Here is a 24,831-nt window from a genome sequence, read left to right on the forward strand (position 1 = left end):
AGATAAAACGTGGATGAAAATACCAATTGTGTGTGTGTATACATACGCAAAATTCAAATGCACGGTTCAGTTTTTAATTAAAATTGACTTGAATATGCAATTCTTGTTAACTTGTTATTGTTTGATTTTAGGTGCTTCATTCTAAAATACTCACACACACACACACATATAATATATATAATATATGTAATAATATATGTAATAATATATGTAATAATTGTAGATTAGATCATTCTGAACAAAAAAAAATCCTTTACTATCTTGCAAATAAGTACACAAATTTTCCAGTTGTCAATTAAAAGAGCTGCCTAAATGCAGTCATTTTCAATCATTGATAACTTAATAACTATTGTGATTTTTGCAAAATGCTACTTGACTTTTCTTCTCAGTGTGATCTAATTAATCCTCACAAGTTTTCGTTTTCAAAAGATCCCGGACACCCTGTATTGAATATATATGTAATGAATAAATAGGGAAAGAAAAGCTGCGCTAACGTCAGTCGCGCAGATTTTCTTGGCGCGATCGACCGACTATTCATCCACACGATTCGTCGCACCGGTATCGCAGATGCCGCGTTCGAGGATGGTGCACAGATGCACCGGGAATGCGACACTGCAGCTGCGGTCGCGCGGGCATTGAAGTCTCCGCGCGACTAGATAAGTAACGACGACCAGCAGCGAGGACGCCGCTCGGATGCGGCGGAGTCACAATGCAGTCTCGCTGACGCGTTTTATGCTTGGTTAACTCCCTAGCATCGAGGTGGATAGATCTTCGGTACGATTGCCGTGTTTGCGAGAGAAATAGTTTGCTCAACAAACCGTTAAATTTACTGAAAAATTCTTCTCAAATCTCGTCTCAGCTAATTAATTAGTTAGATATACGGAAGATTTGGGAAGGGAAATTATTGTTCATTTATTACTAGAATCATTTTATACGCGATTATTATTTCAGCAGGATGCTGGCGTTCCTCGGATAATTTAATGTCGTATGAAAACCGTCAGTAACGACGGAGCGAAGATTATTCCCTCAAATCGGCTATTGTCCGCAGCGAAATATCTTCTAGATACCGGTGTATACAGTATATACGCATTTCATCGGACAATTATTTTCCCGCGCGTAAGCGCCAAGCTAATTAACTAACGGATGGGAATCGTAGAAAAAAATCGGGCTCGCGAAAAGCGACGCTCGGGAGAAGAACGCTTCTGCCGGGAGAATCACTCGAAAGAGGCAGAGCTCCGATGATGTCATCGGTCGCCGGGTATTCACGCCTACGCTTTTCTCTCTTCTCGCCGGTTTCTTCGGACTCGTGAGCACCGCGTGTGCTTCTTCTCCACTCGTGCACACCGTGCACCGAAAGCCCAGCCTCCGCCTCCTCCTTTTCTTTCTCCTCCTCTTCGACGAAGCCTTCATCTCTTTCTCTCTTTCTCCTACACCCCTTCTCCCCCCCCCTCTCTCTCTCTCTCTCTGTCCTTTTCTCTCCTCTCTCCGACTCCTCGAGAGATCTCCAGACTCTGCCATCGCACGAGGACGAGCCGAGCGATATAACGTACCGAGGACACGCTTGATTTTGCCTCCACGTCGGTCCACGCTGCCGGTATATACCGGTTATGCAGATGAAGCAGCCCGGTCTGGACCTCCTCGGCAATCCCGCCGCGAGAGAACGTCGTCCTTTTCGCCTCTCCTCCACCTTCTCTTCTTCTCGTACTCCCCTCCTTTTCCTCTTTTGTGTCTTTTTATTCCTGTTCTTCTTCTCTTCTCCTTCTTCCTCCACCTATCATCTTCGGTCTCATCCTTTTCCCCCTCTCTCACTCCCTCCTCCGCCAGCTTTTCCTCCTCCTTCACCACCTTCTCTTCTCCTGCCCTTCTTCTTTTTCGCGGTCGCCGTCATGGCTACTCCTATCTCCGACTCTCCGCAGCCGGCAATCGGCCGCTGCTTTAGTTTTACGCGCGGCTATCCGGATGTTCGTACGTGAGCCCGTCCCTCTTTCCACGTCCTCTCTTCCCGCCGTCTCCTTCTTTTCTCCTTTTTCATTCCTGCTCCTCCTCCCCCTCCTCCTTCTCCTCTTCCTCCTCTCATCGCCGTCATATGGAGCTCCTCGTGGCCGTTAAAACGGTTAGGAAGAGCTCCTCTATCGTCCGGCCGGCCAAGATCTCCTGCGAGCTATTTGCGGAGAAGATACTTTTTTGCGAGAGTTCTCGCGATTACCGTCGTCGCTCTAGTGAGCCGCCACCGGTTCGGCGACTGACGAGGACCGGCGATGAGTTGACGTCTCGCCGATCGATTTTATTGCACAACGTCGTAAATTCAGAACTCCTGCTTAACCCTCAAATTGCGCACACTATCTTTCCGTCATTTCTTCTCCCGATCGTTAGGATCTCTTTCCGTCGCGACGATATCAGTCGTTTAAACCACTGGCGTGATATCGCGCAGTATCTCACGCACGGTGATACTCAAAACCGACAGTTTTCTCTTTTGACGGATAGGATCTTACAGTAATAGATATCTTACGACAACAGATGCTGCTTATAATACTACGCTACGTACGGGAGTAATCAAGGGTCCACAAGGGTGTTCATTAGACAGCAGTCGGTGTTCGGCGGATATATCAGCGCGGGATGCGCTTTCCTAGAGCTAAACGCTGTCATCTGTTACCCGTCATTTCCTCCGCGGCCATGCTGCAGCCATGAGCAAAAATAGGAGTCGCGCTGAACGGGTCTCTTTTGGGGAAACGGCATTTTTCGCGCTCGCACCGCTCCGAGTTTCGCATCGAAGGCGAACCGCCTAATAAAGTATGCGAAAGAGCCTCGAAGAGGATGGACACGCGGCGAGGCATTGTTGATCGCAGCGAGAGGATAAACGTGGCGCGAGATGGCGAGCAACGCGGACGCGTCGTAGGGATAATTGTGACATGGCATAGCCGGCATAACCGGGCGACTTACCTGTCGCTGACGTGGAACAGAGCGTTCCGTCAACTCGAGTTTTAATCATGCCGATAACACGAGCGATTTCGCGATAGCACCCTCGCGTTATATAAACAGAAGGTAACGTACGGCTCTACTTGTGTCGGCGCGTTTCATTGGCCGCTTTCCCTTGTAGGGAAGAGATAACTTTGGCGATCTCGTAGAGGCGCAGAGGAGACCTAGCTCACAGTCGGAGCAACTGCAGCGCGATTAAATCGCCCGCCACCGACCGTCACTCCGCAAGTCCGCGACGATACCTCGTTAAATCTGCGCGACTGTCCCATTTCTCTTGCGCGGATCCCACCGCGTTGGGATCGCTTCCGCATCGCGCGCGCCCTAATTGAACGAGCCAATTAACAATCCCTTCCGCCGATATCCCTTCCGTCGTTAGATCTTCTGCGTTGCTCGTCAGAATTATATCTGAATTTGATTCGTTCGTTATTGCGACTTTGTAAGCGGAAAGACGAGAGAAATCGATAGAAAAAGACGCACACATTGAGCGATCAAAAATGAGGAGTCGTACGTCGCGTGCGCGTGTCCCGTTCGGACACGAGTCTTTCAACGTGACTCACGCGTACGGATCGGTTGATGATTTTACTCGGACCTGATGGAGGATCGATCGACAGTCAAATGGTCGTTAAATTATTTATTATTATCTGGTTTTATTTTTCATTTATTATTTCATTTGTGTTATTATCTGCTTATCATTATTTATCTGGTAACGCTTCTAATGAGGTTCTCTCTCTCTCTCTCTCTCTCTTTCTCTCTCTCTCTCTCTCTCTCTCTCTCTCTTTCTCGGTCTTCCTCTTCTCTCTCACGACTAGATACGCTGATCGCATATCACAGCGATGGGATAGAATAAACCCGAGCCGCGCTCGGTTTGTGGTATGCATCGCGGATAAAAGCGTTTTGCGAAAGAGTGCGGCCGGTAACCGCCTGCGAGAGCCAGGGATTAGAACTGGTGTGATTTCGCTGAACTTACATCGTGTTGACATCGCGATCTAAACGCACGTCAATCCTGGCGCTTATACTGTCACGGACACGCGATCGCGGGTATTTAATGAGAATTGCAAAGTTTTTCGCACGTTTGCATTCACGGCTTTTATCGACCTGATTCTTCATTCCGTGTGTTATATTCGACTCTGCGCGCTTCCAAGCAGTGTGAGTGTCTCAACCATTGCAACATATTGCGCGAACGGTGATCTTGTGATCTTCGCCAAGAATCAAAATACAAATCGACAGAGTCGAATATTGCGTCGACTCGCAGATTGACATCACGACAAGCCTACAGCTCGACCGCTCACCCGCTTGTCCGCCCGGCAGCTTGGCCGTTCTCTCGTGAAGGCACAATTATGTATATCACTCGATAACTGGTTTTTGCAATCCGGTAATAATAACACCGCGCCATATTCAGTCGCGTTCGCATTAATCAGTGTCCCTGCCTACGGAGACACCGTCGCGTTAACTTCTGCAACAATATCGCAGCCGTAACAATCGCTGCGCGGTGGCTTGCGCAGGTTTCTGGTTAAGTAGATCCCCCTCACTGGGTAATCGCGCGCTGGTAATTCATTGCCTCCTATTTTACTATCGCGAAAAAAAAATGCCATTTGTTCTGTTCTCATAAATGGCCACCGGATGACCAAGGCCTGATCCATATGCTGATCTAGTAAAGTCCGAAATTCCATGTAGAGCAACATGTTGCGTGTCGTGTGCGTGTCGTGTGTCGTTGCATGCGTGTAGTATTGTGTGGTGTGCATATGTATACGTGCGTGTATACGTACGTACGTGTACGTGTGTGCGAGCGTGCGCGTGGTCGACAGTCGATGGTGAATGCAACGATGCGACCGACTCGATTGCGTTCCATTTTCCACGCACCGCCCAATGACTTTAATTTACATTATAATCATCATCATCATCATCATCATCATCATCATCATCATTATCATTATCTTCATCCATACGCTATCGAACGAAGCAGGAACATTCCAGATTATCGACTTCTTGCTAGTTTTCAATTTTGATGAACGGGCGAGCGGCGCTGCGGGCCACGACGTAGTCGAAGATTATAGAGAGATTTCATCCAAGGTCCCGGTAGAATGTGGATCAACGTGAGGAAATTGGGATTGGTTGCGTGCGACTTCTTCTATAGTACTTATACGAGAAGCGCGTCTGGCTACAATTGTGTGCATCGAATACTGATATGCAAATGAAAATTAATTTCTATTCGATTGTTAATCTTTACTATCCTTTATGCTAAACTTTATCAATATCGCTTATTGCGGAAAATATTACAGAACAAATCACATAATTTAGTCCTTGTTAATACCGATATGTTCGACGCATTTCTCTCTCGCGCAAAGCTGAGATTAAAAGAACGCATACATACTTTTTCCGTCAGCGGCATCGTCGGCTCACGAGAAAGCCGATAAGGCGTTCGCGGTTTATTTATTGTTCGCGGGAACGTGAGTTGTTGTGTAAATAATTGGCACGGCTGTCCGTGTTTGTCACGCTTGCTTACGAGGCTTGCCACTCGTCGAGTGAGACTATGTTATATGTTCGCAAAAAGCAGCGGGACGAAGGCGACGGACAAAACTATCATTTTCGAAATTGACCGTGGAAGATAAAAGCACCGGTTGTGTTTTCGAATGTCTTGCAAATGTGCTTGCATGTCCTGTCGAGGCACAGAGCGTCTCTTATCAACGTATCCGTAATTTCTTTTTTCTTTTCTCGATAGTCTTCAGCATCTCGTTCGGTGAGGTGGCGCAATGCACGACACACGCGGCTGTCATCCGCTTATCATTCTGCATGTATGTCGCTGCATTAGCATATTAGAGGACGTTTCTAGTCTGCCGCAAGCTCGCGCACGAAAACTGCTCGAATGCTCGCCGAAAACGTGGAAATCACGTAATATTCCGCAGGCGACGTGGTGCCTTTTGAATGCACGGAACGCTCGTGGAATAAATTTAAGTGGTGCTCGAGCAGAAAGTTGATCCGCCAGCCACGACCAGTTGCGAAACTTCTTTGAATATTGACGCGCGATGGAGTTTTATTCTCGTGGTACTGTGTTGGGGTAATAATCGAGCCGCTTCGTGCTATTTCTGTAGTGAAAAATTCGAGCAAATCCCATTTTACTCGCACAATATTCATCGAAGCAACGTCGATACGGATTTTCTCGACACCGACATGCAGCAGCAATTGTCGAACACTCTCACGAGGTCTCGAGAAAAATCAAATTATGCGAGTTTCGCAATTTCTTCAAATGGTTACGACCTCTTTTATCCGCGCATCGCTCGTGAAATGTAAAATGCGCGAAATATAAAATGTGTGAAATGTAAAATGTAGATTGTGCGTTCTCAGCGACGAGTGCTAAATCGGACTGATTGTAGCCGTTGGCACAATTTCGAGGCGAGTGTCTATCAACATGGAGATTGGCACTTTCTCAAAATTATTGCCGATCTCGTAATTTTCCTCGAGCGCGCACATACGGCTGCAGCGAACGTGCATGCGCGAAGAGATATTCCGTATGATCAATGCAGGTACGAGGGTAGTTTGGAAAATTCTCGGCCTGACAAAGAAAACATATGATTTTTGACAAAATGTTTTTGTATTTTTCTACATAGTCTCCTTTCAACTCGATACACTTAGACCATCGATGTTTCTAACTTTTTTATACCTTCGGTATAATACGATTTCTCTAACCCTTCAAAATAAGCGTTTGTCTTTCAGCGATGACCTCCGTATTTGAAGTAAATTCCTTTCCAGCGAGCCATTTCTTCATGTTCGGAAACAGGTAAAAGTCACTGCTAAATCTAGTGAGTACGGTGCGTGTTGCAGCAATACGAAGCGCAATTCATGGAGCTTTCCAATTGCAATCGAAGATGTGTGAGCGGGTGTGTTGTCATGATGAAAAAGCACTTTTTTCTTTGCCAAATGAGGACGTTTGGACTTAATAGTATCGTTCAGTTGTAGTCCAGCAATGGCTGCGTTCAGTAGAACAAAATGATCAGTGAGCGCTTAGTGATTATTGTCTGTGATTGGAGCATTCTTTTAGATTCTTCATAGACCCAGAAGTATTTACCAATCAAGAGCGAGAATCACTAAGCGCTCACTGATTACTTTGTTCTGCTGAACGCAGCCAATGCTGTCACTCTCCGTTGACGGTTTTGCCTTTTTGTAAATAGTCTATAAGTACCACACCCTTCGAATCCCCAAAAAACAGTCGCCATCACCTTTCCGGCCGATGGAACTGTTTTTGCCTTCTTTGAAGCACTTCCACCCGTTTCCACCCATTGTTTGAACTGTTGTTTCATCTCTGGCGTGTAGTGATGAATCCATGTTTCATCAACAGTGATGAATCGTCGCAAAAATTCGGTTGAATTGCGTTCAAACATGTCCAAGCACTCCTGAGAAATATTCATGCGAATGCGTTTTTGATCGACCGTTAGCAAACGCGGCACCCATCGCGCTGAAAGCTTGCTTTCTCATGCGCAAATGTTCGTGTAAGATGTTGTTAACACGATCTATTGAGGATCTTTGCAATGTCAGCAAGCTCACGCACTTTCACTCGTCGATCATTTAATCAAGGCATTGTGGATTTTTGCGATGATTTCTTCAGTCGTAGCAGTTTTTGGGCGACCTGAACGTTCAGCGTCATAAATGGACGAACGACCATGTTTGAATTTCTTCAGCCCATTTCTTCACCGTTGAAAACGATGGTGAAGAGTAAGTCTCCCAAAGTGGAATCTAGCTCGTTTTTTATTTCCGTTGGCGTTAAACCTTTCAAAACGAAGTACTTTATCACTGCGCGATACTCGACTTTATCCATTTTTCGAGAAACACCAAATCTTGCTTGCTTTTCTCGATCGCAACAAGCAAACGACTGAAGGCATCTCTGTCTGTAATGTTACGGTCCTCTGGAGGACCGTAACAAACTTGAGAAAAATCATAGCCAGTTGATATTCCCGGCGCTATCTCTGTGTCAGGCCGATAACTTTTCGAACTACCCTCGTACATCGAGCCATTGTGAGTGTGTCAGTTATATGTCTCCTTTGACTAAGTTCTCACATTATGGACAGCCTCGTACTGCCATCTTCGTTTTCGTCTCGTCCATATTGAGAAATAATCGTGTCTATGCAAGGCAATCGTGTCTATGCAACGCCGGAGTCGCTCCGCGTTACAACATGAGCGCGCGATGCTACGCGAGAGGAAAGTCTTCCCACAATATATTCCTGAGCTGTACCGAGCTGTGCATTCAATGGGTGTTTAATTAAAATCCTTCTCGTTTCGTGCGTCGTGCGTGCGCACGTGTGTACATATGCGTTGAAGTACGCGGTAAAAATCCTCGTTATTAACGTCCGATCGCAGAAATTTTTTGCTTCCGCTAAATCGTCCCGCCATATTTCTACCGATACTACGGACAGATAAGCGTAATATCAAAGACGCGTAACATGTCTTTTATGAATAACTATTAATCGATACTCTACCTCTCCTCACAGATACACCTCTTTATGCAATCGTTATCTTATTGAATTTGCATTCAATAATATTCCCATCAGGTATGTCGGGAATGTCAGGTATGAGATGAAAAAAGTATTTTATCTATCGGAGCATCCGATTTGCACATGTAGAACGAAGAATCGAACATTCGCGCTGAAATAGCCCTGCTTTCTCTCGTGAACGTCGGGAAGATATCAGTAGCAAGTTAAATTTCGTAGTCCCTCAATCGTTATTTCATTCCCTGAAGGAGAAAATTTGTTCTTACGTAAATGTGCAAAACAATCGCGAGATCGATTCGCGAAGGAGCGAATCCTCTTGGGAAGACTTAATATCGCGCGCATTCGACCATTCGCATCTCTCAAACTTCCATGGATCCCCTCTGAGAGAAGGAGACGAAAATGGAGGGACTTGCATTTTCAGGTCACCTCTTTTTCTCTTTCTCGAATCTGTCGCAAATGATACGAGGGTAACAGCAGGTACCTCGATGAGCATTAAGAAAGGGTGTCTTACGCCGGGTAGATTACGAATCTCCCGTGGAAGATGTCCGAGATAGCGAAAGAATATTCGAGCACCTCAATGGGGTCCATTAGGATCCACAGGCGGTTGGGCCAGACCGGCGTCCTCTTCTCTTCGCTTCTCTCTTCTCTCGTTCTCTCGATGGATCCGCAATGGAAGAGGAGGCGGGGGATGGTCGGCCGGTCAAGCAGCATTCCGTTGGCCAACCGACTCCTCGGGACCCTTCCTCCCCCTCTTTGGTAGACGGTTCCCTATATACAAGTTCTTGCCTCTTTATGAACCACCACGATATGTGCCCGCAAGAGCGCCAATATTATTTCGACTACGCACTCATCGCGTAACCTTGCCAAAGTACAAACTCGTTGCCAATCTCTGCGCTGATCCTCGTCGAGGCGCTCTTTTCTTTGGCCATACAGGTTCTTCGTCTGTTCTGAGCAAACGTGCCGTATCCACGTCGTAGCGTAGTGAGTCGGTTGATTATTTCCCTAGTCGGGTCTAATAGCAACGATTTCGACATTCTACGAGCTATTCTATGAGCTATTCCGGCTATTTCCTCGACTTTCGAGATGCAGTTTATGATTTTGTAACACATGAGGTGTCCTACAGCTTCTCACCATGTCTCTTCTTGTCCTGCGACAAGGAAACTCGCAGGATATTCCGTAAATTCTAAATGAGATATTTTTGAGTTCTTTAATCTCTTTTCAGGTACAACAAGACAAAAATATAAATAATACAATAATATAATAAATATAAAAATATAAAAATAAGACAAAAAAACTGAAATCAAGACATATGTTCGGTATGGGTTCATAACTTTGTCAATTGTTAAAGGTAATAATTATGAGACGACGTCGTCTGTTTCAATTTCGTGCGTTTCCTCGCTTTTGTACAAAACACGCGCGTAATTTCATCTTTGTTCTCGTTTTCCTTGCGTTTGTAGAACGATACAATTCGTCGTGATCTTTCATTTCTTGCCTCCGCAATTGAAATCTTTTTCGCAATATCTGAAATTAAGGCAATACGCATACACATGTTCAACTTCATGACTACGTTCGACTTATTCTAAATGTGAAGACTGGCTTCGCGCTGCGAATAGCAGATCGGTATACGAAGGAGAAGATGAAGTGTAGAGTGAAAGAGAGAGAGAGAGAGAGAGAGAGAGAGAGAGAGAGAGAGAGAGAAAAAGAATAAGGAAGAGTAACAGAAGATATCTAAGTCCGGTTTCAGATGGTCCAAGATCCTCGTGTACATTTTTAAACAATTCGGTAGTCAAGACATTCATCGTTGAGCGAACGATTTACGCTGAGGAAATGTCGCGTATGATAGCTAGTGCACGCGACGACAATGACTTTTGTCGGCGCTCGCAACTGGCAAGACGGATCTAATGGTGAATTATGCGTAATTGGCACGAAACACCGTTACCATGTGCTCGTATCGAACGCGACGTGCGACCAACTCGTGAACCCTTACATAATTATTACCGGGTAATCAATCGCGATAAAGCCCGTTACAGTGTCGACTGACGTGATAAAAAATTCATGTTCATCTGGGTTTCCTTTAACGGCATCACGAATGATAATACATTTGACGTAGAGCAGTTGCGGTTACGTGACTACGTGGCAATACAGTTAGCGGTAATTAGCAGATACTATCGAGAGACACGACCACATCTCACGCCTAGTTCGCCCAAACGGCCGCGCGCGAGCGCCATTATTCCCCCGCGAGTGTATATTAATTTTATCTCTCTGAATAATATTACCACGAAGTAGCGGTGGCGCTCCTCAAGGTCATGAAATCGCGCACTGCTTGTTCTAGTTATGCAGACGCATGCGTTTCATGAGAAATGTCTTCCCTCTACGCGAATGGAGTGAAATTGTTGGAAATTCCGAAGAACGTGTCACGCGTTTCTCTTACGCGAAAGTATCCTCATTGAATCTCTTTTCATTGCAAGACAAATAAAATTCGTTGAATTTCACAAGTCCTGATCATCCATCGTCGATCGTTTGATCGACAGTTGCGCGTTAGCGCATGAGAATAAGTCATTGCAACGTTTTTCAAGTTCGACGGATCTTCCCTACCGTTCCGCCGGCCGTCCGTAGACGACGAAGCTTCACGTCGTTGTTCTCGTATGCAACGTGTAAAAAGGAAAAGTTAATAACTTTCAAGCAACACCTTTTAGCGCTCAAGGTTTGTACCGCTTGAGAGCAGATTTGGTACATTTAACCATCGTACCTACCAAGCCGCCCACACCGCGTGGAAACCTCCCTGCATGTTCATCGAAAAACCTCCATCCGAACAGTGTCACTACTGGACTTTCGGGTCGAGCTCCTGAGAAAAATATCAGAAATCTTTTTTCGCAGCTGCGGGTGCGAGAGAAACAGCCGGAGAGGAAGAAAAAGAGGTAGAACTCGCCCACGCCGGGGCGCCATAAAAGTTGAGTTCAAATCTTCCCTCCGCAACCGCCTTTACCATCGCATTACCACCACTGGCATCACTATTGGCGTACTCTCCCTCTTTCTTCCTTTCTCTTTTTCTCTCACCGCTTGCCTACCTGTCTGCCCTGCTCGTTTCTTCTCCTTCTCCTTCTTCTTCTTCTTCTTCTTCTTCTTCTTCTTCATCTTCATCTTCTTCTTCTTCTTCTTCATCTTCTCTCGCTGGTCGCCGTCCACCCGCGATCTTTGCCTTCTCATTCCTCTTCTCCGACTTCTCGTCTCGCCTTCGCTCGAGGGGAGGGAGGCTACGCGGGGTATTCTCCACCCGTCGCGACAAGCCACGTCGACGAGGCCCAAGAATGCAGGGAACACCACGACGTAGAAGACGGTTGGCTGTAGGCCCCACGAAGGGGAAGCCTCTCGAGCGAGCCGGGTCTCCTCGACAGAGAGCGGCTGGGGGCGGGAGACTCTCCGCGGGGCCTCGAGAGCCACTCCGCGACCCGCCGGCAGGGAGGTGAGGCGTACAGGGGCAAAGTAAGGGGAACCAGGGGACTAGAGGACCCGGGGTAGGGGCCGGGAAGTGACCGGATGGCCTTGGTCCCGAGACTCGGTTAGTTACCGCGCGGCTGACTATAACCAGCCGTGCCACAGGGCGGTATCTCCGATTTCGACCGCTTTTTAAGACGACCGAACCGCGCTCGGCATGGAAGAGAGGGGAAGGCGCGACTGTCCGGCGAAAGGAAAGGGATAAGGGGGAAATCTCTAAAGGAGCGACAAGACGCACCGGCGAATACACAAACGCTTACGCGTGCGTTCGCGCGCCTCGTTCGAGAAGATCGAGAATGAAACGCAGCAAAGAGAGAGAGAGAGAGAGAGAGAGAGAGAGAGAGAGAGAGAGGGAGGGAGAGGGAGAGAATGATGGGATTTTGAGAAAATGTTTTGCCTCACCGTGCGATATGCGTGTGTGTGTTTGCCGCATGTGCCGCTGTGCGGCCACGAGGAAAACGCAGTGCGTTTGGCACTAGCGACATAATTAGCAGGACGTACTGCGCAATCCTCCTTTTTCGGGAGGATTTAATTTAAATTCTTTCTCCTCTCTCGCGATTCTCGCCGCATGTCGGGACAGATTTCACGAATGTTTTCGTTAAGGACGTATTACGCATAGGTGGCGACCTGATTGAATTATACGTATATCGTGTGCGTTGTATATCACGCGAATCGACGTTTTTTTTTCACTCGGTGTACTCGCGCAGCTTTCTCGCGACATTCGCAGCGCGCGCGTCCGCAGAAAAAGTGATAAGCTACGCAGGCGACTCGATGAGCGACCGTTTAACAACTCAATCGCAATTAACCAAAAAAGATCGGCATTCTTCTCACGTGCGATATTCCATTATTCGAGCGTCGAATGACGACAACGCGCGGTCGGTCAAAAATCGCGCAGTATTCCACGAACGTCAACCACTGCCGAACAGTGTATGGAAATCGGCGTAGATACGATTATGTAAACTGCGTAGCGCAAACGCTTTTGCACCGGTCGCGCCGACTCGGTAAACACGACACGAGACGAACGAAATAATACGAACGAGTGACATATACGAAACATATACGAAACGCTCTTTCGCACTCCTACATTTTCCCGTCGATCTTCCTTCCGTTTCGGACTGTCATTTTGCAGAAAATTGACACCTAGCTCAAAATCGTGCATACACGAAATCGCATTCCATCGCATCACCGTCGGGCATTCCCGTCGAAGGCAGCAATGAATAGCCCGGTTATTTATCCACCATCGCTCGTTATTGCTCAACAGGGGCAACTTATGAGAACGCAAGAAGATATATCTACGGCGTCCACGAAGTGTACTGGGTGTCTCACAAGTTGCAAGCTGAGTCGGGAAACGCGACAATATCTTGTTGCATCGAGACGCCGAGATCGAAGTCTGTTCAGATTTCAGCAAGAACATAATAAATTCTGCTAGTTCTCAGGGTTAGACCCCCGAACTTAGAAGTCGATCGAGTCAGTTTGTACGGTTTCTAACATGACCTGTATATTAAACGAGCCTCGATTAATTATCCATCAAGCTGATAATTACCACGGTGAATTTGCGAAAGTCCTATTCGCGGCGTTTCGCCAGGAAGAAGAAAGAAGATCAGCGGACGACCAGCGATCATTCATTTAAGCTCGTTATGTACTCTGTCGATGACGCTGAGACGCCAGTAGGACATCGCGCGAGTCATGAAGAATCTTACGTGGCAAGTGATTTCTGTCAATTTGTATACACCAATAGAGTGCAAGAAACATTTTCGTGCGACCAATTCACGTATCCATGTGTATGTCAGGCTGATTAGTTAATATTAATTAAATTACATTACGTTTTTCTGCTACTTGCGCACGTCTGGAGGACGCAGATAACCCGGGAGGTGTTTTCAACGAAGTGGCGCATTAAGAGCACTTCGCTGAGTATTTCACGATGCTTCGCTGCGTCGACTTTTTTTCGCGTATTCGCAGTCAACAAACAACTATAGCTAAGACTCCATGTATGCGGTGAGCTTCGGCAAACGCATGCGGAAAGCGACTCCATATACGCGATACAGGTTAATCAATGGCTATTCTATTCGTTAAGTTTTGGAACGCAGCCCCGTAGTATGCATCACTATTATACTCCATACTTGATGAATTTTCATTATAAATTTTTATATTATAGATTTGGCAGTGAATATTGGAAAAGTAGTAAAGTTATTTTAATTAGAATTCATTGTCATTCAAATTATAACCCGCGTACAATCAATGACATGGCGGTCGTGTAGCACCCGTCGACGTAGAAATATATGGACACGGAGCGTTCTACAAGGGGTAGGTGATAATAGCGGTAAGGGGAATACTACACTGGGAATACTCACCGAGTGAGTAAATTGTTTAACTGTTGGATTATTATTATGCCCACCATGAGACTGTACACTACTGAAAATTAATTTTGTACATTGTACAAATATATTTTAACAAATCGTTATCAACGCAAAGAAACTTATACATATATACTTTGGATATTTATTAAAAATCTCAGAAAACCTGTTTTAATTTTAAAGAACAGAGTATCGTTTTTTTCTACGAGATTTTCTACGGTATGAGATTTTTCTACGAGAGATAATGATTTAATGTATTATGTGCATTTTTCTAGCTTATTATTAATAACGCAATAATTATCAGTATTTATCGGTTTCTTGAAACTATGTTGCTTTTGATTGTTTGAGTTAAAAATGTCAAATAGGTCATTAAAAATAGACGTAAACATAATTGTCGCAGAATAATCCTGAAATTGAGGTAACATAAGCGTATTTTTACACAATTCTAAAGCATTTGCGACAGAAGTACTTAATAACTGCGTTACTAACTTTATTTTTTTTCTTATAATATTCTAAATGCTTACTTCGGAGTTTATTGCTTAAATGTAATCCCCCATTTTCTTGTAATTTATGTAATTCCTCGAAATACTTCCATTTTTTTGACATATTTTGTTGCCATCACCATCTATAAGTTATTTGGTGTGACCTAAAGAATTTCTAACAAGCCATTTCTTATCAAATGGCTGGGATCCAAAAATGTATGAAAGTTGGTATTATTTGCCGGATATTTAAACCAACTCTGCAAATTATTCGAATCATTGTTAAAATTGCAGCCAAGACTTTGAAGCATACTTAGGTTAGAAGACAAATCATCATAAGTAAGGGACACGATTAACGAAAATGCCAGTTTCTTGAAGTGCAATTAAATGTTCAGTCAAGCTATGTTTTTGTTCTATACTTATTCTGTTTATCAAATAAAAAGCAATAGGCAATTTCCAACCTTGATTGATACATACAACACAAAAAACCAATGCTTTTCTTGCAATTGCACTCGTATCACACTCAATTTTATGACATAATCTACATAGCCTACTTATCTTATCATTACTATATTACTTGTCTTATCATTACTATAATCTAAATGTTGTCGTATCGCCATTTTGTCAAACATCAAGGCACCAATTAATCTATACGACACTGCATGTAATTTTATAGCTTGTAAAGCTTCAACATTTATGCCAGGCTCTCTACTAAATGAACGATACCAGTTGGAAATGGTTTTAGCACAGTATACACAGTATACACAGTAACGACATCCAAATTTCGCGTCTCCAAAAATAAACTGCACACGCGTAGCCGTGTCACCTAACCAATAGCGTTAAGTCAAGACTCCATGTATGTGGTGAGCTGTGGCAAATGCTGCGATGACCAATCACAGGAGACAGGCGCAGGTCCGGTTGCGGCAAGCTTCGGCATGCCGCATCACACGTTGAGATCAAAATATTTTAATTTTTCCGCATAATTATGCCGCATATCATACGTGCGTCGGATGATTTTCGGGACATGAAAACCAGTGAATGTTTATAATCTGACTTTGTGGATTATGTCGTTATGTCGTATGAAACTAGCTATCAAACATGGATTTTATAAATAATGAAAATTCATCAAGTATGGAGTATAATAGTGATGCATACTACGGGGCTGCGTTTCTAAACTCAACAAATATAATAGCCATTGATTAACCTGTGCCGCGCATATGGAGTCGCTTTCCGCATGCGTTTACCGGAGCTCACCGCATACGTGTCTTAGCTTTATGGATTTCCGACGCATTCGTTCGCGATGCGTTAAGATTTAGGTGTTACTGTCATACTTAGCTATTCTCTTCCGCCTCAGGGAACCTCCAAGCGTAACCTCCGCCGCCAGCTCCGCTCACTATCGACGTGTAAACTGGATATGTCGAAAAAGCCGCTGTCGAAGAAACGGCCAAGAATCTTCATTGAGCTCGAGCAGAAGCTAGCGAATAGTCACTAATTACATCGCACGAAGCGCAAACTGAAAATTAAACAGAAGGAATGTAATTTACGAAACTAGTTACGTCTTAAATGCCACTCGTCCCGCTTGCCAGACTAATTGTTTCCAAAACAGACACGGTTATATTAAATGCAACTGTATATTTGTTTAAAAAGATCTATCGTACATGCAGTTCATATCCGTATGTGAAAAGTTGCCATGAAATCAGAGGCCCTAGTAACGACGTGTTCGAATTCCAAATAAGACAGAGCCCCGTCGCCATCGATATCGCTCTCCTCCAAAACTTTTCGACACACGGTAGCCACTTCTTCGACGTTTAGCCCACCTCGAGTCAGCTGCCGACAGGTGCGTTCCAAGTCCCCCAAACCCAGCACCCCGTCTTCATCGAAATCTGTTCATGGAAAACTACTAGTTGATTGATGAAGGGTGAAGTATGAACAAGAATAATGATTAGCGTAACATTCTCGAAGCACGATACGTTCCATTAAATAAATTGCACTACGAGTGTTTCACACCTTTGTATCGCGTGTAACGAATTTTTGCTTGAATCGTAATTTTTAAGAGAGAGAGAGAGAGAGAGAGAGAGAGAGAGAGAGAGAGAGAAGATACTCGGAATTTCTTTTTAATTTGATTTGAGCAACTTTTCCCTTCTGGTTGTGTAGATTTCAACGATCGTAAGAAAGTAGTTTCGCGCATATGGTCTTTCATTGTTGTCTTCTTAAAAATGAAATTAATACCGAGTCTGCTTTCGTGATGAACGTTAAACGGTTACCACTAAACGCATATCTGCGTACCTTTGTTTCACGATCATATTTGCGATTATATTCAGGAGCAAAGCTCCTCTGTGAAATACTTAAGTCGGAAACAATAAATAGCATCATGGAAACGCGCAATTTATAGCGAGAGAGGAACATCAAACGGAGATATAATTACGACGCTGCACGTCGACAAAATCGATCGGCTGTTTCGTGCAAATATTCTCGCGGATGTCATGTCTGCCGTGTGTACTTCTCATCCCACGGACAACTATACATGTACAGCGAGGTCAACTTTCAGACTCTCTCACGGTTCGTTCGTTTGTCTGTTCGCTCGTCCGTCGGTTCGCCTGCCCGTTCATCCGTTCATCTGGTTAACTTTGTAGTCTGTACCGTAAATTTTGAAAGCGTAAAAAACTTTCAGATCTCTTGGTGCCTGCTCGGAGAACACGGACATCATTTCGAGAAATTCCTCGAAGCAGATCCCATTGCAACTGGATGTCGAATGTCCTGAATCCTGACGTCGCGTGAAAACTTCCGAGATACGTTCCCTAAACGGATTCTCCTAGGGAGAAGAGACAAACGAATAAAAAACGATAGACCAAAAAGAACGCTGGAAGAACACTATAGAGAGAAAAATAGAACAGAAATAGAATTGAGTAGAACAGATCTCGCGTGACCATAAGATTTTGATCCTCGCAAACTGAAAAAAGTGAAAACTAAAAAAAAATTGCGATGAACATGCATAGCATGTTGCTATATGGGAGTCATCGACAATATACACGGGTGACGCGCGTATGTATTTTCTAATATGTTCGAAATTTATCGAATATAATTAAAGTAAACCTTCAGTTCAGGAATACGAGCCAAATGCGAGAGGGGTAAACGGAGCGATGCCGCTTCTTGAGGCGTCATAGTACGTGGTATCATTCCAGGATCTCCTATCTCCCGAAATCTCTTAAATATTCTGGAAATAAACGAGAGAAGTCTCGGCGAGTCAGAGAAAATTAACAAAATTGACAAAACGATAATGCAAACGCGAAGGTATTACCTCAGAATTTCCTTGCGTGTGAAAAATGTGCAATCCTGATAATCTTCGAGTTGTTCCTCGGTGAAGGTTGCCACTTTATTTCCCATCGCACTTTTATTAAATTATCTTTTTTTATATTTTAATACATATGTAATAGTGTTATCTCTCACTAACGAATGGTTTCTCGTGACGCTTATTACTTCAAAGTGATAGAAAAAAGTGTAGAATACTAAATACTAGAATATTTATAGAATTATACAATATACTGAGTGTTAGAATATTAAAAAAAAAAATACTTCAGTTCGAATCGTACGAAAGGATACATTACATTGACGGAGGAACAGTGAGAACTGAGTTTCGCATCCCCGATGTTCGATACGAAATCGTGCAATCTAATAACCAGGGTGTGTCTCGCCACTCCCATCTTCAGGGACGTTTCGATGTTGGATTTACGACGAATTACAATCCACTTTTGTGTATCCTCTTGGCGCACAATAAACGTTACTTCTTAACATTAACACGCGAATTTTTTTTTTATTAATAATCATCAAATTATAGCGTATTAATTACATAAAATAAATACGTAATGGTTTCATTGTAAAAAAGATAAGAATTGCAAATGCAATCGCAAGTTGCCACATTAGTCTCTCAAATATAATGATTCTCGTACGTTTCTTTGCAATCTTGCAAATTATGAATACACTCTGCGAATTCGTCTTCGTCCAACCCGGAATCCGTAAATGAATGGAATTTTTTTATACTTCGTATTCTCTTAGTTTGCTTAAGCAATGTCTCGTACATCGCCGCGATGCTGCCATTGCTATGCATTCCAGCCATCACTGCAATTGATTTCACATCTGAAAATAGAAAGATACAGTAGGTAAGTAGGATTAGCGTTTATCCTTTAATCTAATGGTGACATTACTTTCTTTGCCGATGATAAAGAGGACATACCATTGCCTACAGACCAATTGGCGATGCTACCGTCCTCAGTTACATTATTATTGAATATTTTTGGGTATGGATCAACGATTTTGAGTGGTGCTTCGATATCGGAGAAGTAAGTAGCCGATGCGTGACACGTACAGGCTAGATAAAACGTCATCATCTCATGCACACTGGAGCATCGGTATGCTGGTTTGGATATTTGTTTGTTAGCTTGTTGAATCGGTCGTTTCATTCTGTCTTGAGAAATCCCTCGCAATACTATACTCTGCATATTGTCATCCATCGGTATATCACAGCTTGGTGTCAAGCTTGTCCACAATGGACCCTCGACTTCGTCCAGCATATCTATTAAATCCATCTTCATTTTCATAGGAAATGGTAGACTCAAGCTGGTAGCTGCGGCTTTGCGGCCTAATTTGTTCAAGTCAGCACACAAGTCGGATAAGCTGACATTCGGATACTTTTTAGTTCTATACCTCAGGGTTAATGTGTCCAAAGCAGTCGCTAATATTGCGCTACTGTGATATTTCAATTCTGCCTTGTATGTTATGTTGTCGAATTTACGTGGATCAGCTGCAAATGGCCAGCCAACTTGTCCACAAGAGAGTGGACTATAGAGCGACGAGTGTTCTCCAATATTCTGCCAACATAGTGCCGTATTGACAACTTTGATTAAGTCAGATGCACTTGGTTCAGCATTATTGAAGTTTATACATGGAAATGCCAATATACTTTTTCCATACTCATCGTGCAGATGTTGAATACAGGAAGCTCCCAGACCAGCAAAGCCGTCAGTAGAATCCATAAGTACCTATCATGAAATATTAATTATTTCAGATAAATGATGATTTATTTGAGTATAACTTTAAGTATATAATAATGTTCAAAAACATACCTGAAATCCTTGCATTAAATCACATTCTTCTACATAAGATCTTATGTTGTTTGAGAAGTCATCAGAGAATTGTTCTGTAGTCCATAAATTACAACCATATGTAAATATATCAAATGGTCGATTTGTACAATTATGTGAGTACTCTTTAATAACTGTTAATGATCTTGGGTGAAATAAAGGTAGGAGATAATCAACCCATGATTTTGTGTCATTTTCACTAAAAGTTAAAGTTGAATCGTTAGCTTTATCTAGTTTATTTAATGTATGTGTGGATATTTCCAGATTAGGTATTTCAGCACTGATAATGTCCAATTGTTCATCATTCCATAGTTGATTATTTGAGGTAGCTTCTATGCTTGTAGGTTCTGTATCATATAAGATACTATGTTCGTATATAGAGCCTGTTCCTCCTTTTAAATCTGCCATTAATACTCTTGGTGTGAATGTAACTTGTTTCTGTAAAATACAATTGTCAAATTATAATTACTATCTTAATTTTCTATTTTTTGTAGCTAATATATATCATATACTAATAATTAATAACTTTATAATATCCTTACCTGCAGATTTTCACCTTCTCTATATAGTACACCATGATCTATTTCAGCTAAATCTTTTGGATTGTATGTGAAATTAGAAGTCTGCAACAAAGAATCTTAAAGTGCATCATAATTCTTAAAAAAATTACAGAAATATATTGAGATATTTGTAAACAAAATATTGTTGTAAAATTAATACCTGCAGATTCCACCAGTGAGTGCCAATAAAATTGGCATAATGTCCTAATTGAATGGTTAATATCTCTCGTGTCATTATATTCCTTGAATCAGTATCCTGCACTATAGAAATATTTTTTTATTCTATTCTTTTAAATTGACATCTCTTCCGAAATAATAAGGTTGCTCTTTCCAGCTGAACTCTCTGCACTAGTTCAAGAAGTGTACCTATGCCTATGCTCCTCTCTGATATAAATATACACCTACACATAGAAGCACTGTTTCATATTTTTACCGTATGATGTCACTGAAGTCAATTTAGGACTTGCTTTTGATTCTTGTAGACCTTAATTTGTTTTTACAATTAACCGTGGATTAAGACTTGTTGAAAGCCAGTTAACAGAATGATGTCGAGAGCGGAAATGAGCAAGGTAATATAAATCATCATTCTGTAATGCGATTTGCAGAAAAAGTCGAAACTATCTAGTTTAACCTCGAATTGAATAAACATTTGATCTAATGATTCATTTGATGATATCGTTAGTTTGTTATTATGAAAGTTGTTAAAATTGTTCATATTTTGTTACTTTATATAAAACATATGCAAATTAATATATGAAATTTTTATACGTAATGTTTTATTCTTAATCCTTGATACAAAACCTAACCTCGTTATTTATATCTGTTAGTGGAATAAAGAAATATGCGATAAATCAAAGCGGCATAACAAGTATAAGACAAAGCCTAATTGAAATATAATATAGGGAATAAACAATAAAAATAAAGAAAATAGGTTGCAGTAGTCAAGAAATTAGATTAATAAAAAAAAACGTTAGCATTATTATCTTATAACCAACAAATTTGATAACATAATTAGTATATATTATAGCTTGAGTTTTAAATAAAAGATGTCAATTTTTATACTTTATTATCAAATTCTGTCAATGAAGAAAATAAATAAAAACATATCAAAATTATTGTGTAGAAATTATATTATATTAAAAAAAAAACACGGTGGAGTACTGGAATCGGTGCTGCTTTGCCAGAAGCATATAAAAAGTTTTGGAAAGAATGGAAGACACAGCCATCTGCAGTTCACTATATTGAAAATAAAGCCAAATATGTAAGAAATGAGGAAACTGAAGAAGTGTATGTTACAAACAATTTTATTAGTCGATTTTTGTTTGATAATTCTATTGCAATAACTCTATTATATATGTGTTATACATATTATAATATTGTAGGTCCAAAGTACAAAATATACCAATACCTTTAATGTATTCCAAGGAAATGCACAATGGTATATGGGGAGGTGAAGCTATTATAAAAGGTTTCAAAAAGAAGGGAAAATTTAAGAGAAAGGTTGCACACTTTTGGTTGCCTGATTTGCAGAGATCAGTTCTCTATAGCGAAGTTCTTGATTCCTACATGAGAGTTGTGATTACTCCTAGAGTAATCAGATTAATTCATGAACACTATGGATTTGATCATTATTTGCTAAAGGTATAGCGAAACCTTTAATTCAATTGATAAAATAGTGAAATTTTTGTTCAAAAAATATATTTTATGAAATATCTATTCTTAGTTTACAAGTAAACTTTTAATATTTACAGACACCAGCTTGTGACTTACAATCTCTACTTGCATTAAAATTAAAACGCGAGATACTCATAGCATTAGCTGATAAAACTCTCTATCCTGACGATCCCGAGAAACATGAGGAAGTATATGTGAAATACAAGCAATATCTATCAGCTGTAAGAATATTTTTATTTCTTTTTCACTTATGATGTCTTCAGATTGTCTCAAGATTTACAGACTAATTTATTTTTTATACTTTTATACTTTTATAGATTTATATACTAAATATAAAATAAAACAAGGAAAAAAGAACACTATTTTAATATCAAATCATAGATAATACCTTTAATTATATATACACAATACAATACAAATACAAATATATATATATATATATTATATATTTGTATTATATTCTTGTAAGACATGAATTTTGTATATCATTATTATCAGTACCTTATTATATATTTTTAGTACACAAGAGAAGACATTGAATGGTATGGTTTATCATACCAAGAAGCATGTAAAAAATTGAACCAACTTATGAAAACGAGTCCACAACCTCTGAAGATTCAATATAGGTCAGAATTAATTGCCAAACTCAAGGAGAATAAGATAAAAGAAGCTGAAAATGTGGATGTAGTATCACCGGCAGAAACGTATGTAGCTTTACGAATATATTATTTATGTACATTGCACAATATACGATAAGATCATAAGTGAAATTTTCTTTTGCAGAGATGTCTCTTGGCTGTCGAAATTAAATCCTTTCTCCAAAAATTCGAAGCGTGACTAGGTAATTCCGTTTGTTATATAATATGAATCAAGTCAACATTCAAGTTGATAAGTAATGCAAAGCATTATTTAAATTTGTAGTAGCAAATATTTTTCAATTATTTCGTAGATGTATTTAATGAATAAGATGTATATAAGAAAAAGACGATATATTTAAAATCAACTTGGGTTTCGATTTTATTTCATTAAAACGACTACATACATTATATTGATTTTTAATGATATATACTAAAGCTATTCCGATATGTTTTTCACCTGTTTATTTTATGATACTAGAACACTACAAGCGCGCGTTACGCGCGCGCCATTTTAGCTTATTCATATTAAAGTTCAGAATAAATATTATAAATCAAAAATAATCCCTGGAGTATAATATAAGTTCGATAATTTCCGACTCTAACATATGATGTATTAGGCGCATACAATTTGAAATTCCATGACATATATTTTCTGGATAGTAACGCGTAACCGTATAACCAATGAGAATTTCGACGTTCAACATTTCTATTCAAGCCCATCTTAAGCTCTATCTCTTCCCCCTTCACTCTCCCTCTTTCCCTCTCTGTCTTTCTCAGTCTCTCTCTCTTTCTCTCTCTCACTCTCTCTCTCTCTCTCTCTCTCTCTCTCTCTCTCTCTCTCTCTCTCTCTCTCTCTCTCTCTCTCTCTCTCTCTCTCTCTCTCACTCTCTCCCTCTCTCTCTCTCTCTCACACTCTCTCCCTCTCTCTGTCATACTCTCTCTCCCTCTCACACTCTCTCTCCCACACTCTCCTCTCTCGTACACTCACTCGTACGCTCACTCTCACTCTCCCTCGTACTTTCTCTCTCTCCCCCTCCTCCTCTGCATAATAACGCGTAATCGTATAACCATGAAAAATTCGACGTATAACATTCTATTCATGATCATCTTAAGCTCTCTGTCTTCCCCCTCTTTCCCCCCACTCTCTCCAAATACCCCCTCTCATTCCCTTTCAATCTTTGTCTCTCTCTCTCTCCCCCTCTCTCTCTCACTCCCTCTATCACATTCTCTCTCTCTCTCTCTCTCTCACAATCTCTCATAATATCTCTCATATTACCCCCCTCTCTCATTCTCTCCCTCTCTCTCTCTCTCTCTTGCTCTCTCTCACAATCTCTATCTCATACTTTCCCTCCTTCCCCTTCACACACACACACACACACTCAATCTCTCTCACACTCCCACTCTCACTCTCCACTCTCTCGTTCTCACGCCTTCTCCCCCTCTCTCCCTTCCCCCTCTGGATGTTGAAACATTTGTTTTTCCTTTTTCTTTGTATACAATGATTTTGTATTTGTTCAGTTTTGCAATTTCCAAATGTATTTTGGAATGGAGTTACACTTAATTTTTTTTTATAAATTCTACCGGTAGAATTACGTCACGAACTTCTAGAATATTCTGGAATCTTCAAGAACTATGTAGAATCTCCGTCGTTGGCCGATGCTATAACGTCGTTGACCGGCTCGGTCGCCTCGCGCCGGAGTCGCTGCAGCGCGGCCTCATTAGCTTTGCTACCAACCATGGGACCATCATTTTTGTACCATACCATATACCATACATGGTCGATGGGACCATCATTTTTGTACCATACAATATACCATACATGGTCGATGGGACTATCATTTTTGTACCATACCGTATACCATACATGGTCGATGGGACCATCATTTTGTACCATACCACATACCATACATGGTCGATGGGACCATCATTTTGTACCATACCATATACCATACATGCTCGATGGACCATCATTTTTGTACCATACCATATACCATACATGGTCGATGGACCATCATTTTTGTACCATACCATATATTC

General features: G+C 41.8%; 3 protein-coding genes across 4 annotated transcripts; 1 reads left to right on the forward strand and 2 right to left on the reverse strand.

Annotated features, from left to right (window-relative positions):
• Positions 1 to 16,122: 16,122 nt before the first annotated feature.
• LOC105184098 (Calcium and integrin binding family member 2) lies at positions 16,123 to 18,224 on the reverse strand. The gene is made up of 5 exons (XM_011142651.2): positions 18,083 to 18,224; positions 17,878 to 17,998; positions 17,425 to 17,596; positions 16,443 to 16,667; positions 16,123 to 16,297 (listed from the first exon to the last, which is right to left on the reverse strand). Exons 1-4 carry the CDS (start codon positions 18,166 to 18,168, stop codon positions 16,450 to 16,452), a joined length of 597 nt encoding a protein of 198 aa, XP_011140953.1. The 5' UTR covers positions 18,169 to 18,224; the 3' UTR covers positions 16,123 to 16,297; positions 16,443 to 16,449.
• A 110-nt stretch (positions 18,225 to 18,334) lies between these two features.
• mst (misato mitochondrial distribution and morphology regulator) lies at positions 18,335 to 20,839 on the reverse strand. 2 transcript variants are annotated; one of them, XM_011142650.3, is made up of 5 exons: positions 20,643 to 20,839; positions 20,465 to 20,545; positions 19,905 to 20,360; positions 19,016 to 19,820; positions 18,335 to 18,918 (listed from the first exon to the last, which is right to left on the reverse strand). In XM_011142650.3, the coding sequence occupies exons 1-5, from the start codon at positions 20,715 to 20,717 to the stop codon at positions 18,710 to 18,712; spliced, it is 1,626 nt and encodes a 541-aa protein (XP_011140952.1). In that variant the 5' UTR covers positions 20,718 to 20,839; the 3' UTR covers positions 18,335 to 18,709. The 2 variants fall into 2 exon arrangements, with proteins under 2 accessions (XP_011140952.1, XP_019697425.1); XM_019841866.2 differs by having other exon boundaries at positions 20,465 to 20,559; positions 20,643 to 20,700.
• A 76-nt stretch (positions 20,840 to 20,915) lies between these two features.
• mRpL28 (mitochondrial ribosomal protein L28) lies at positions 20,916 to 23,159 on the forward strand. The gene is made up of 6 exons (XM_011142652.3): positions 20,916 to 21,051; positions 21,606 to 21,769; positions 21,865 to 22,123; positions 22,234 to 22,377; positions 22,676 to 22,860; positions 22,940 to 23,159. Exons 1-6 carry the CDS (start codon positions 21,025 to 21,027, stop codon positions 22,995 to 22,997), a joined length of 837 nt encoding a protein of 278 aa, XP_011140954.1. The 5' UTR covers positions 20,916 to 21,024; the 3' UTR covers positions 22,998 to 23,159.
• Positions 23,160 to 24,831: the final 1,672 nt, after the last annotated feature.

This window comes from Harpegnathos saltator, unplaced genomic scaffold (assembly GCF_003227715.2).
Source record: "Harpegnathos saltator strain DR-91 unplaced genomic scaffold, Hsal_v8.6 scaffold280, whole genome shotgun sequence".
Taxonomy (NCBI): Eukaryota; Metazoa; Arthropoda; class Insecta; order Hymenoptera; family Formicidae; genus Harpegnathos; species Harpegnathos saltator.

Coding starts and splice junctions, on each gene's coding strand:
- LOC105184098 (XM_011142651.2), bottom strand. CDS start 18,168: ATGGGAAATAAAGTGGCAACCTTCACCGAGGAACAACTCGAAGATTAT. Junction 17,597..17,877: donor CTCGTATTCCTGAACTGAAG/GTTTACTTTAAT, acceptor TCTTCTCCCTAG/GAGAATCCGTTTAGGGAACG. Junction 16,668..17,424: donor TTACGCTTTCAAAATTTACG/GTACAGACTACA, acceptor TTCCATGAACAG/ATTTCGATGAAGACGGGGTG.
- mst (XM_011142650.3), bottom strand. CDS start 20,717: ATGACACGAGAGATATTAACCATTCAATTAGGACATTATGCCAATTTT. Junction 20,546..20,642: donor CTCACTGGTGGAATCTGCAG/GTATTAATTTTA, acceptor TCTTTGTTGCAG/ACTTCTAATTTCACATACAA. Junction 19,821..19,904: donor ATTTAATGCAAGGATTTCAG/GTATGTTTTTGA, acceptor ATTTCATGATAG/GTACTTATGGATTCTACTGA.
- mRpL28 (XM_011142652.3), top strand. CDS start 21,025: ATGATGTCGAGAGCGGAAATGAGCAAG. Junction 21,052..21,605: donor CGAGAGCGGAAATGAGCAAG/GTAATATAAATC, acceptor ATTATTGTGTAG/AAATTATATTATATTAAAAA. Junction 21,770..21,864: donor AATGAGGAAACTGAAGAAGT/GTATGTTACAAA, acceptor ATAATATTGTAG/GTCCAAAGTACAAAATATAC.